Consider the following 14,566-nt stretch of genomic DNA (forward strand, 5'->3'; position numbering starts at 1 on the left):
GTCATATGGTAGTTCTATTTGTAGTTTTTTAAGGAACCTCCATACTGTTCTCCATAGTGGCTGAACCAATTCACATTCCCACCAGCAGTGCAAGAGTGTTCCCTTTTCTCCACACCCTCTCCAGCATTTATTGTTTCTAGATTTTTTGATAATGGCCATTCTGACTGGTGTGAGATGATATCTCATTGTAGTTTTGATTTGCATTTCTCTAATGATTAATGATGTTGAGCATTCTTTCATGTGTTTGTTGGCAGTCTGTATATCTTTTTTGGAGAAATGTCTATTTAGGTCTTCTGCCCATTTTTGGATTGGGTTGTTTTTTTTTTTTGTTATTGAGCTGCATGAGCTGCTTGTAAATTTTGGAGATTAATCCTTTGTCAGTTGCTTCATTTGCAAATATTTTCTCCCATTCTGAGGGTTGTCTTTTGGTCTTGTTTATGGTTTCCTTTGCTGTGCAAAAGCTTTGAAGTTTCATTCGGTCCCATTTGTTTATTTTTGTTTTTATTTCCATTTTTCTAGGAGGTGGGTCAAAAAGGATCTTGCTGTGATTTATGTCATAGAGTGTTCTGCCTATGTTTTCCTCTAAGAGTTTGATAGTTTCTGGCCTTACATTTCGGTCTTTAATCCATTTTGAGCTTATTTTTGTGTATGGTGTTAGGGAGTGATCTAATCTCACACTTTTACATGTACCTGTCCAGTTTTCCCAGCACTGCTTATTGAAGAGGCTGTCCTTTCTCCACTGTACATTCCTGCCTCCTTTATCAAAGATAAGGTGACCATATGTGCGTGGGTTTATCTCTGGGCTTTCTATCCTGTTCCATTGATCTATATTTCTGTTTTTGTGCCAGTACCACACTGTCTTGATTACTGTAGCTTTGTAGTATAGTCTGAAGTCAGGAAGGCTGATTCCTCCAGCTCCATTTTTCGTTCTCAAGATTGCTTTGGCTATTCGGGGTCTTTTGTGTTTCCATACAAATTGTGAAAGTTTTTGTTCTAGTTCTGTGAAAAATGCCAGTGGTAGTTTGATAGGGATTCCATTGAATCTGTAGATTGCTTTAGGTAGTAGAGTCATTTTCACAATGTTGATTCTTCCAATCCAAGAACATGGTATATCTCTCCATCTATTTGTATCATCTTTAATTTCTTTCATCAGTGTCTTAATAATTTTCTGCATACAGGTCTTTTGTCTCCTTAGGTAGGTTTATTCCTAGATATTTTATTCTTTTTGTTGCAATGGTAAATGGGAGTGTTTTCTTGATTTCACTTTCAGATTTTTCATCATTAGTGTATAGGAATGCCAGAGATTTCTGTGCATTAATTTTGTATCCTGCTACTTTACCACATTCATTGATTAGCTCTAGTAGTTTTCTGGTAGCATCTTTAGGATTCTCTATGTATACTATCATGTCATCTGCAAACAATGACAGCTTTACTTCTTCTTTTCCGATTTGGATTCCTTTTATTTCCTTTTCTTCTCTGATCGCTGTGGCTAAAACTTCCAAAACTATGTTGAATAAGAATGGTGAGAGTGGGCAACCTTGTCTTGTTCCTGATCTTAGTGGAAATGCTTTCAGGTTTTCACCATTGAGGACGAAGTTGGCTGTGGGTTTGTCATATATTGCCTTTATTATGTTGAGGAAAGTTCCCTCTATTCCTACTTTCTGCAGGGTTTTTTTCATAAATGGGTGTTGAATTTTGTCGAAAGCTTTCTCTGCATCTATTGAGATGATCATATGGTTTTTCTCCTTCAATTTGTTAATATGGTTTATCACATTGATAGATTTGCGTATATTGAAGAATCCTTGCATTCCTGGAATAAACCCCACTTGATCATGGTGTATGATCCTTTTAATGTGCTGTTGCATTCTGTTTGCTAGTATTTTGTTGAGGATTTTTGCATCTATGTTTATCAGTGATATTGGCCTGTAGTTTTCTTTCTTTGTGACATCCTTGTCTGGTTTTGGTATCAGGGTGATGGTGGCCTCGTAGAATGAGTTTGGGAGTGTTCCTCCCTCTGCTATATTTTTGAAGAGTTTCAGAAGGATATGTGTTAGCTCTTCTCTAAATGTTTGATAGAATTCGCCTTTGAAGCCATCTGGTCCTGGGCTTTTGTTTGTTGGAAGATTTTTAATCACAGTTTCAATTTCAGTGCTTGTGATTGGTCTGTTCATATTTTCTATTTCTTCCTGATTCAGTCTTGGCAGGTTGTGCATTTCTAATAATTTGTCCATTTCTTCCAGGTTGTTCATTTTGTTGGCATAGAGTTGCTTGTAGTAATCTCTCATGATCTTTTGTATTTCTGCAGTGTCAGTTGTTACTTCTCCTTTTTCATTTCTAATTCTATTGATTTGAGTCTTCTCCCTTTTTTTCTTGATGAGTCTGACTAAGAGTTTATCAATTTTGTTTATCTTCTCAAAAAACCAGCTTTTAATTTTATTGATCTTTGCTATTGTTTCCTCTTTTCTTTTTCATTTATTTCTGATATGATTTTTATGATTTCTTTCCTTCTGCTAACTTTGGGGTTTTTTTGTTCTTCTTTCTCTAATTGCTTGAGGTGCAAGGTTAGGTTGTTTATTTGAGATGTTTCCTGTTTCTTAACGTAGGATTGTACTGCTATAAACTTCCCTCTTAGAACTGCTTTTGCTGTATCCCATAGATTTTGGGTCGTCGTGTCTCCATTGTCATTTGTTTCTAGGTATTTTTTTATTTCCTCTTTGATTTCTTCAGTGATCACTTCGTTATAAGTAGTGTATTGTTTAGCCTCCATGTGTTTGTATTTTTTACAGATTTTTTCCTGTAATTGATATCTAGTCTCATAGCGTTTTGGTCGGAAAAGATACTTGATACAATTTCAATTTTCTTAAATTTACGAAGGCTTGATATGTGACCCAAGGTATGATCTATCCTGGAGAATGTTCCATGAGCACTTGGGAAAAATATGTATTCTGTTGTTTTTGGATGGAATGTCCTATAAATATCAATTGAGTCCATCTTGTTTAATGTATCATTTAAAGCTTGTGTCTCCTTATTTATTTTCATTTTGGATGATCTGTCCATTGGTGAAAGTGGGGTGTTAAAGTCCCCTACTATGAATATGTTACTGTCGATTTCCCCTTTTATGGCTGTTAGTATTTGCCTTATGTATTGAGGTGCTCCTATGTTGGGTGCATACATATTTGCAATTGTTACATCTTCTTGGATCGATTCCTTGATCATTATGTAGTGTCCTTCTTTGTCTCTTCTAATAGTCTTTATTTTAAGGTCTATTTTGTCTGATATGAGAATTGCTACTCCAGCTTTCTTTTGGTTTCCATTTGCATGAAATAACTTTTTTCATCTCCTCACTTTCAGTCTGTATGTGTCTCTAGGTCTGAAGTGGGTCTCTTGCAGACAGCAAATATATGGGTCTTGTTTTTGTATCCATTCAGCCAATCTGTGTCTTTTGGTGGGAGCATTTAGTCCATTTGCATTTAAGGTAATTATCGATATGTATGTTCCTATTCCCATTTTCTAAATTGTTTTGGGTTCGTTATTGTAGGTCTTTTCCTTCCCTTGTGTTTCTTGACTAGAGAAGTTCCTTTAGCAGTTGTTGTAAAGCTGGTTTTGTGGTGCTGAACTCTCTCAGCTTTTGCTTGTCTAAAGGTTTTAATTTCTCCATCAAATGTGAATGAGATCCTTGCTGAGTAGAGTAATTTTGGTTGCAGGTTTTTCTCCTTCATCACTTTAAATATGTCCTGCCAGTCCCTTCTGGTTTGCAGAGTTTCTGCTGAAAGATCCGCTGTTAACCTTATGGTGATTCTCTTGTGTGTTATTTGTTGTTTTCCCCTTGCTGCTTTTAATATATTTTCTTTGTATTTAATTTTTGACAGTTTGATTAATATGTGTCTTGGCGTATTTCTCCTTGGATTTATCCTGTATGGCGCTCTCTGTGCTTCCTGGACTTGATTAACTATTTCCTTTCCCATATTAGGGAAGTTTTCAACTATAATCTCTGCAAATATTTTCTCAGTCCCTTTCTTTTTCTCTTCTTCTTCTGGAACCCCTATAATTCAAATGTTGGTGCATTTGATGTTGTCCCAGAGTTCTCTGAGACTGTTCTCAGTTCTTTTTTTTCTTTATTCTGCTCTTCAGTAGTTATTTCCACTATTTTATCTTCCAGGTCACTTATCTGTTCTTCTGCCTCAGTTATTGTGCTATTGATCCCATCTAGAGTATTTTTAATTTCATTTATTGTGTTGTTCATCGTTGTTTGTTTCATCTTTAGTTCTTCTGTGTCCTTGTTAAATGTTTCTTGCATTTTGTGTATTATATTTCCAAGATTTTGGATCATTTTTATTATCATTATTCTGAATTTTTTTTCAGGTAGACTGCCTATTTCCTCTTCATTTGTTAGGTCTGGTGGGTTTTTATCTTGCTCCTTCATCTGCTGTGTGTTTTTCTGTCTTCTCATTTTGCTTATCTTACTGTGTTTGGGGTCTCCTTTTTGCAGGCTGCAGGTTCGTAGTTCCCGTTGTTTTTGGTGTCTCTCCCCAGTGGCTAAGGTTGGTTCAGTGGGTTGTGTAGGCTTCCTGGTAGAGGGGACTAGTGCCTGTGTTCTGGTGGATGAGGCTGGATCTTGTCTTTCTGGTGGGCAGGTCCACGTCTGGTGGTGTGTTTTGGGGTGTCTGTGGACTTATTATGATTTTAGGTAGCCTCTCTGCTAATGGGTGGGGTTGTGTTCCTTCTTGCTAGTTGTTTTGCATAGGATGTCCAGCACTGTAGCTTGCTGGTCGTTGAGTGAAGCTGGGTGCTGGTGTTGAGATGGAGATCTCTGGGAGATTTTCGCCGTTTGATATTATGTGGAGCTGGGAGGTCTCTTGTGGACAAGTGTCCTGAAGTTGGCTCTCCCTCCTCAGAGGCACAGCACTGACTCCTGGCTGTAGCACCAAGAGCCATTCATCCACACGGCTCAGAATAAAAGGGAGGAAAAGTAGAAAGAAAGAATTAGTAGAAGAAAGAAAGGAAGGAAGGAAGGAAGAAAGGAGGAAGGAAGGAAGGAGGGAAGGAAGGAAAAAAGAAAGGAGATAAAGTAAAATAAAATAAAGATAAAATATAAAGTTATTAGAATAAAAAATAATTATTAAGAGAAAAAAAAATTAAAATAACAACAAAAAAATGGACGGATAGAACCCTAGGACAAATGGTGGAAGCAAAGCTATACAGACAAAATCTCACACAGAAGCACACACATACACACTCACAAAAACAGGAAAAGGGGAACAAATCATAAATCTTGCTCCCAAAGTCCACCTCCTCAATTTGGGATGATTCGTTGTCTATTCATGTATTCCACAGATGCAGGGTACATCAAGTTGATTGTGGAGCTTTAATCTGCTGCTTCTGAGGCTGCTGGGAGAGATTTCCCTTTCTCTTCTTTGTTCTCACACTCCCAGGGGCTCAGCTTTGGATTTGGCCCCGCCTCTGTGTGTAGGTCGCCGGAGGGCGTCTGTTCTTCGCTCAGACAGGACGGTGTTAAAGGAACCGCTGACTCGCGGGCTCTGGCTCACTCAGGCCGGGGGGAAAGGGAGGGGCAAGGAGTGTGGGGCGGGCCTGCGGCGGCAGAGGCCGGCGTGACGTTGCACCAGTCTGAGGCGCGCCGTGCGTTCTCCCGGGGAAGTTGTCCCTGGATCATGGGACCCTGGCAGTGGAAGGCCGCATAGGCTCCCCGGAATGGGGGTGTGGATAGTGACCTGTGCTCGCACACAGGCTTCTTGGTGGCGGCAGCAGCAGCCTTAGCGTCTCCTGCCCGTCTCTGGGGTCCGCGCTTTTAGCCGCGGCTCGCGCCCGTCTCTGGAGCTCCTTTAAGCGGCGCTCTTAATCCCCTCTCCTCGCGCACCAGGAACAAAGAGGGAAGAAAAAGTCTCTTGCCTCTTCGGCAGCTCCAGACTTTTCCCCGGATTCCCTCCCGGCTAGGCGTGGCGCACTAACCCCCTTCAGGCTGTGTTCACGCCACCAACCCCAGTCCTCTTCCGGAGCTGCGACCGAGGCCCAAGCCTCAGCTCCCAGCCCCGCCCGCCTCGGCGGGTGAGCAGACAAGCCTCTCGGGCTGGTGAGTGCTGGTCGGCACTGAACTTCTGTGCGGGAATGTCTGCGCTTTGCCCTCCGCACCCCTGTTGCTGCGCTCTCCTCCGTGGCTTCGAAGCTTCCCCCTCCGCCACCCGCCGTCTCCATCCGCGAAGGGGCTTCTAGTGTGTGGAAAGCTTTCCTCCTTCACAGCTCCCTCCCACTGGTGCAGGTCCTGTCCCTATTCTTTTGTCTCTGTTTTTTCTTTTGCCCTACCCCAGGTACGTGGGGGGTTTCTTGCCTTTTGGGAGGCCTGAGGTCTTCTGCCAGCGTTTAGCAGGTTTTCTGTAGGAGTTGTTCCACGTTTAGATGTATTTCTGGTGTATATGTGGGGAGGAAGGTGATCTCCGTGTCTTACTCTTCCACCATCTTCCCCTGTTTTGTACTTTTAAGAAAATATATAGTCATAAATTTACTTTTTAAAATTAATTTAATGAAAAATAAACCTATTTTTTGTGTGTTCTACTGTTGTTTAAAGTCAATGTTAAGTTACTTTTGTGACCAAAATTTTTGTCTTCCCACAGGTGACTTGTATATAGGAGGAGTGGCCAAGGAAACATATAAATCCTTGCCGAAACTCGTCCATGCCAAGGAGGGCTTTCAAGGCTGCCTGGCATCAGTTGATCTAAATGGACGGCTTCCAGACCTCATCTCAGATGCTCTTTTCTGCAATGGACAGATTGAGAGAGGCTGTGAAGGTACTAGATCTTTGTTATCACACTCAAAATAATTCTAATTCCACCTATAAATGAGAACAGCAGAATTCTCTGGCAGGCAAAATTTTCATTTCTGACAATTGACCAAACCCCCAGTTACGGCTTAAAAGTCCTTATTCGTGTTTTAAACTTTTCATCCCATAAATCTTAAATTTTCTGGACTGTTTGCAAACCTAGACTGATGCCTGATATAAAATGGGAGCTATGGATCTTGTTATATTCTGCTTCTTTGCATTCTTTAGTTCACCTAATTAGTGTGCTAATCACTTCTGCAGTGCTTTCGTTATAGCATTAAATAGATACTCCACTTGGACTAGAAAAACATATTTACTCCAGCAAACGTTAATCAATTTGAGCCTGCTTTTTGACATCTCCATTCAATAGGATACAACAAGAGAATAACATTCAGGTACCCATTCTCAAATCACGGTTTGGTTTGTTTCTACCTGGCAGCAAGAGTGTCTCCCATATATTATCAGTTTGTTTTAGCAAAAATTGGTTTCTTCTATTACCCAAAGCTAATATTCCATACTTCAGAACTGTGCTCAAGTATCTTTCTGTACTTTCGTGTTCTCTATCAGACTAAGATCTGTAGGAGTACTTTTTGATTGCTACTTTCATTTTAGATAATTTTCACTTCAACACCTCAGGTTATTTGAGCCAATTCTCCCTCCATAAATGCAATTTAATCACATTATCCTGAATTTTGTAGCTGTGAATGTGTTGCTGCTTCTCTTTTAATGTTGAATACAGTTTGGGCCATTTTGAAAATTTTAGATTCATAAGGAAATTTCATATGGGGGAAGCGAAGAAAGATGTGAATTCCTGTCTCCCAGGAGATTATGAATCATGTCTTCTCAGCCAAAATAATGCTATTAGATTTAGCAATTACCTAAGTACATATAAATTCTTTATTTGGAAATACATTTTTTTCTCTCTGTAACATATGTTTCCCTGAAAAGTCAGGTGAAATTCAAATTGTGTTTTAATCACGCCAGAGGATAAGATTATTTAATGGAAATCTTTGTTGAGTTCATTTTTAATGTTTTGCTGTATTTATTTACTTTGTTTCAAATTTTGGTATAAATGTCCTTTTGTGAAACAAAGGGAAACTATGTGTTTTCTCCTTTTACCAATTTGGCAAAGGAAACAAAATTGTTAAGTGAATAAATTCTCTCTAGTGGATGGAGACAAAAATGTGGGACATAACTTTGATTCTTGGAGGTGATCTAATAAGTGAGAATATATGGGGGTTTTTTTTGTTTTTTTTAAAGGTACTACAAAATCTTCTGAAAACATTTTTCAAACATAGGCCTTTCGGGCTTCCCTGGTGGCACAGTGGTTGAGAGTCCGCCTGCCAATGCAGGGGACGCGGGTTCGTGCCCCGGACCGGGAGGATCCCACATGCCGCGGAGCGGCTGGGCCCGTGAGCCATGGACGCTGAGCCTGCGCCTCCCTAGCCTGTGCTCCGCAACGGGAGAGGCCACAACAGTGAGAGGTCCGCGTATCGCAAAAAAAAAAAAAAAAAAAATAGGCCTTTCTACAAGTTGCTCGGTAAATTCTCACCTACAAGAAATGGTGGGAGCAGACAGACACATTCACAGCTAAACACTCACAAGATAGAAAACCAAACCCACACACATGACCTCCCACCACTGGCACATAATGTGAGTGGGTGAGTGGAAGGGAAAACTAATAAGAAATGTACTGAGAAAGTGTATTTACAGAAATAAAATTTGGTGTTATTTTCCATCATAACCTAATAAGCAATTTGGTTGAGGTGATTGTACATCTTCTTGGGTAATTTTAAACTCTGGTTTGAACATCTGAAATCATTCAGTAGATTATGACATTGGCTCCTTCCTTACCTTATCTAGTTTGCTTTAATATCTGAGCTTTAATAATTCTCACCCTCTTTTACTCCCTTTTCCTTTATTTTTAGAATGTTGCCATGCTCCTGCCTTTCTGCCTTGACACTTCCCTGATTTTTTTCATTCCAACGTCAAGGTTAACAATTTTTAATGTATGATTATTTCTGTCCTCTGTGGTTCCTAGGAATAATCTCAGATGTACCTGTCAGAGGTGTAATTGATGAGATACACGTATTTTTAGGATTGGTGGTAAACTTCTAGATACTCAATACATTATTTCTCTAAAGATTGTTCTCATGGGATTTTGAGCTCAAACCACATTGGAATCACTTAACTTTCATATTAATAGAAATAGTTTAAATTTGACATCACTAAATGATATCTTGTCAAGATTTTCCACCATTTCTACCCAAGACCCACGAATCTCTAAAGTTCTTTCATGTAAAAAGTCATTGGCCTTCTCTCAATAATCACTTGCTGCCTTTCATTTCTAACTTATTTCAGTGAGTAATAGCTGATTTTACTTACACACCACGTTAGCTAGCAGAGGGAACTTACCTTGTCCTTTTCCCTTTACATTAATGTTTCTCAACTTGAGCAAGTATTGGAATCACCTGGAGAATTGTTAAAACCCATGTTACTTGACACCAACCCAAGGTTTCTGATTCAGTAGGTCTAGGATGGGGCTCTAGAATTTACATTTCTAGCAAGTTCCTAAATGATGCTGCTGCTTTTGGTCTGACACCAGACTTTGAAAATTACTACCTGGAAAGGCATTGACCTGCTTACTTAAGAGAAAAGAGAGACTGGCAATCCACCAATAATCAGGCTCAGTTAAGCTCAATACTGAGTCAAGATAACTTCCATACATGAAGTCAGTGAAACAATTTTTAATTTAGGCACTTGCATAGACTCATAACATTCAACACTGGAATTGCACTGTAAGCTACAGAAATACTTCACTATTAAAGCTACCATCGATTAAGCACTGGTAGCAGTAAGTTTACATATGCAATTTCATTTCCCAAAACTCTATCAATTAGGTATTACTGTTGTTTTTTTTTTTTTAAGAAGAGTAAATTGAGCCTTAGAGGTGTGAGGTGACCTTCCTAAGGTCACACAGCACATAAGTGGATGATGGAAGCTTTGAACCCAATTTTGCCTTACTTGAAATCCCAGGCATCTAAGCACTTTCCTCTATTGTTTCTTTGGTTTCCAGACATTGTAGTTTTACCTTCACTTTCCTTTCCTTTTCAAACATCCTTATTATTATTATTATTGTTATTATTATTATTTTTTGTGGTACGTGGGCCTCTCACTGCGGTGGCCTCTCCCGTTGTGGAGCACAGGCTCTGGACGCTCAGGCTCAGTGGCCATGGCTCACGGGCCCAACCACTCTGCGGCATGTGGGATCTTCCCGGACCGGGGCACGAACCCGTGTCCCCTGCATCGGCAGGCGGACTCTCAACCACCGCGCCACCAGGGAGGCCCCCATATCCTTATTTTTAACCACTTAATACAAATATCCTTGTGGCTTGCTCCCAATTTTATTCAGTGATAAAATAAAAAGGGCATTATATAACTAAAAAGGAAAAATAAATTCAGGGTTTTGTCTTGTGCAAATGACTGTCAATGTTTAAATATTTTTCAAGAAGGTGAGTACTTTAAAAAATGTGACTTGTCAGGCATAGGCATGCATTCACTTGCAATACCTGAATATATAAAGAGTGTTGTGATAATGGAAAACGTAATAAAGCATGTCTTTATGCTCACATAAAGGCTTGGGAGCTACTCTGAGTGGCTGCTCTACAATATGGGCAGGCAGGTTAGTTTTTAGAATTGCAATTTTACCATTTTTAGAGTTAAGCATTATTTTGCAATTGTATTTCTGATAATTTTTGCAAAAAGAAAAACAAAAACATGGCTCTTCATCAGTTCTTGTTCCTGCTCTTTCCTTCTGCTGGGCAAGTCAGGGGAATAGTATCCTTTGATAACCCAGCCCCTGACCCAGGCTGGGCTTGTACCAGAGGAAGGACTGTGCTAAGGAATATTGCTTTGAGTTTTTTTTTTTAAACAAATATTAATTATTTTCAGTCTCTAATGCCATGGAATAAAGATCATTGGACCACTTACCTCTCACAGATTGGAAGAAAAACAAAAACTGAGCAATTTAGTGTCTCTTAGTTCTTTGATGCAATAGGTGAGAAAAACTATTACATCCATTCAGGTCTCCCAGGCCTGGGAGATTTTTATTATTATTAAAAACGACTATTATTTTTGTTATTATTACTACACTGATTATTATTATTACTATTATTATTATTATTATATAATTAGTAGTTACAGTATTATGATTTCTGAATTTGTAAAAATTCATATTGAATGTTTAGGCTACATTCAATAACTTCTTATGAAGAATACCGTGACTAAGAAATTTATAATAAAATTATGGTTGTAAGGAGCATGTTTAAAATTGATGTTTATAGGAACATCAATTTGTATAAAATCTAATCACAGATATTCTCATGTATTCACTAGAGCATTTACCTCAAAGGCTCTCAGTGTTAATAGCATCTAATTAGTCTGGTGTCTATTTTTGTATTTTCATAAAACCTAAGATTGTGTTTACTAGAAAATATCTTCAGTTTATACTCTAAAGGTGTTGAGGTAGATGGTGTTCCCTTCCCACCTAAGATAACCCTTATTAATGAGGTTCTACTGTAATAAATATTCACAGGGCAGTATTTAAGAGTTGAAGACAGTTATAGAGGAAGAGAAAATATAGATGTAACTCTGAGATCTGTAAGAAATCTATACCCGGTCTGGTAAAAGCAAAGATAAATACTCCACGTTGCAATCTTGTAAAGGAATTTTCTTTATGGGGAATTATACTGCAATTTGTTTCTTCCATCCTTTACTTTTTCTTTCATCTACCAAATGGTGTATACATTTTGATAATTTGGTGTCACTGTAAGGTCCAACTGTTGACAGAGAATGGCTGGCATTACAATTTTAAGCCTTAACTACAATAGCAAGATAAAAGACCTAGAGGGAAAAAAATAGAAAGGGATAATTGGTCTTCTAATGACCATCGTCTACACTGTATCTGCACGTGACAAATGTTCAGCTAAGCAGTGCAGTCACTTTGTGTCATTGGCTCAGTTAACCGTAATATAAATACATATATAGTGAAATTCTAATCAATTATCGCTTTCTTGGTTTTGGCTTCTCTTAAGATTTATGGCTGTTAATTATTAATTTGTTTGCTCTACATAGCATTTCTCTCCCCCTTTACAGCAGCATGCTTTTTTGAATCTGAATGTTCTTCTATGTTTGCCCCATTTCAGTATTGCTTACTAACATTTAATATATTTTGCTTTTTTTTTTTTAATTTTGCTGACAAAGTTGCATTGATGAAAGCTGACTTGCAAGGTAGATAGCCCTGTGTGTATAAAACAAGACTGAAACCCCGTAATACACAGTGGAAACCTCAAAATAACATTTTTACATTTTTGCAGTAACTGTTATTTGAAGTTTTCATTTTTCCCCTTCTTGAATGTTGTGCAAGAAACCTCATTTTGTAGCATAGTTTGCATAAAGGCTTTCAGTCTTGAATGTTTGTATAGTGATTACCTTTAGTGCTTTGATCATCCTTTTTTTAGTTCTTTGTTTTTCAGTGTTCTAGTTATGATTCTTTAGAAATAGACTAGCATTCTTTTTACTTGTATGTTACATGGGGGCATGTCATTTATACAGAGTTTTTAGTTTTATGTTTAATTGCATGAAATTGTTAAAGCATGTGGATTGATACTTGCCAACATACCTATCCAAAACACCCAGCAATCATAACTTTATTCATAGTTTGTGCAGGAAAACTTCTAGAAACTTATAGGACATTTTTGTATAACTCTCTTCAGTGGTTCCTTTTTTTTGTTTTTGTTTTTGTTTTTTTTTGCTAATCTGTATCTCAGTTTCATGAAATTATAATCTCCATCTCTCATGGTGTCTCTACCCATTGGTCAGAAGTTAAGGAGATCCATGTGTTTTTCTAAAATCCAAACAGTGAGAGAGAATTATTGATGAAGGAATGAGATCACCTGCTACCATGATCATACGAGAAGCTATGTGCTTGCTTTTACTATTTGCTGGTCTAGTTTACTATTATAATGTATTTTGTCCTGTATTTGAAACTTGAGAAACCTTTATATTACAGCTTCTCTGTTCCTAATTCAGGTGTGTGAACTAGAACTTTCCAAACTAGTTTGGTCATGTACTTTGAGGTGTTGGCAACTACTAAATGTGACCTAGCTCATGTGTGAAACACTTTTAGATTTTTTTAAAGAACCCAAGTTGCTTTTGGATTGTTTTCAGGGCCCAGCACAACCTGCCAGGAGGACTCATGTTCCAACCAAGGCGTGTGCTTGCAGCAGTGGGACGGCTTCAGCTGTGACTGTAGCATGACTTCCTTCAGCGGGCCACTCTGCAATGACCGTAAGTTCCCCTCTGAGTGTAGACTGATTCTCAGCGTTGCTTCCAGTTACTGTTTGATATCCCGGGTCTAAAGCTGGGAGTCTTTATATTATCCATGAATAAGTTAAACTGTCATAACCAGGAGGAGCATTTGGTTCCACAGAAGGGTCATGTTTGAAATACTAAAGTATCAATCAAGGATGCCATTAGCCAAAATCTGTGATGATGGTGATTCTTTGGTCTTCAACTCTTTGTTGGAATTTTTTAAATTGCTAATGGTCACCTTGTCGAAAATAATTTTTTCATTTCCTGTATGTGACACCCCTCCCCTAGTTTTTGAAAGAGGCTTCATGTTGCTTTTTATTAAGTAATATTTCATTTCATAAGATTATATCTTGAGGGCTGGAATTTTAGTGAATTGACAGGTTCATTATGTTTCTCTCTCTACATCTTTTCAAGCCCATACTGCCTTTTACATTAAAAAACAGTATGTTTAAACTTTGTCCTTCAACTGCTCTCCCTTATGTTTGTGTTTTTTCCCCTTTAGTCTCACAATATAAGCATGACAGGGGACATCCCTGGCAATGCAGTGGTAAAGACTTCACCTTCCAGTGCTGGGGGTGTGGGTCAGGGAGCTAAGATCCCACATGCCTTGTGGCCAAAAAACAAAAAAACATAAAACAGAAGCAATATTGAACAAATTCAATAAAGACTTTAAAAATGGTCCACATCGAAAATAATTTAAAAATTACATTAAAAAAATAAGCATGAGAAAGAAACACGACATTCACATTATATTACGGAATATTTGTGAGTGCCTAATTTATGTGATAGCAGTGTGGATTTTGAGACCGTATTAACTGGTATGTGGGATGAAGTTCTGTTTCTTAACTCTTAAATAGATACTGCTTTACAACACTTCATCAAAATGATAATACAAGGGTTTCCTACAAAACTTTGCATTCCACTCTCTTGAGAAAATATATCTGACAGAGCCTTCTGGTTGTAAAATATAGTCCATGCTTATGTTGTAAATGCTACAACATTGAAGAAAAAGCTCTCGGATGGTGGGATAGCAGATGAGATGATTGAAGGTTTGGGCTTCCAAGCAAAGGCTGAGCTTGAGTATGGATTTAAAGAAAGACTAGAGCTTGTTCATTTTGACCTTTATCTATTTGAGACTCTGTTCATGTCAGTAGATATGTGTATCATAAGGTTGAAGATGGGGTCAAACCAGAACGTGTTATTGAACTGAGTTGTTGCAGCCTAGCAATATAGTACAATTTCCTAGCTATCTTCAGGTTTCCTCTCCAAAATATTGAATATAGGAAGAACAAGCAACTAATACAAAGTAAATAGTACTTGGAAGAGACATGTAAAGATCATACCACCACAGAAGGAGAAATA

The 14,566-nt window shown here is 38.3% G+C and overlaps 1 protein-coding gene across 1 annotated transcript in view; it reads left to right on the forward strand.

Moving 5' to 3' along the window:
* Window positions 1-14,566, forward strand: part of LOC113623723 (neurexin-1-beta) — a 706,008-nt gene that overhangs the window by 148,903 nt on the left and 542,539 nt on the right. The window contains exons 10-11 of the mRNA XM_027113158.1: window positions 6,627-6,800; window positions 13,061-13,180. Coding sequence (XP_026968959.1) covers window positions 6,627-6,800; window positions 13,061-13,180 — 294 coding nt within the window. The remainder of the gene's footprint in view (window positions 1-6,626; window positions 6,801-13,060; window positions 13,181-14,566) is intronic.

The sequence above is a fragment of the Aethalodelphis obliquidens genome, unplaced genomic scaffold (genome assembly GCF_003676395.1).
Source record: "Aethalodelphis obliquidens isolate GAN/ISIS:26980383/991018 unplaced genomic scaffold, ASM367639v1 scaffold12, whole genome shotgun sequence".
Taxonomy (NCBI): domain Eukaryota; kingdom Metazoa; phylum Chordata; class Mammalia; order Artiodactyla; family Delphinidae; genus Aethalodelphis; species Aethalodelphis obliquidens.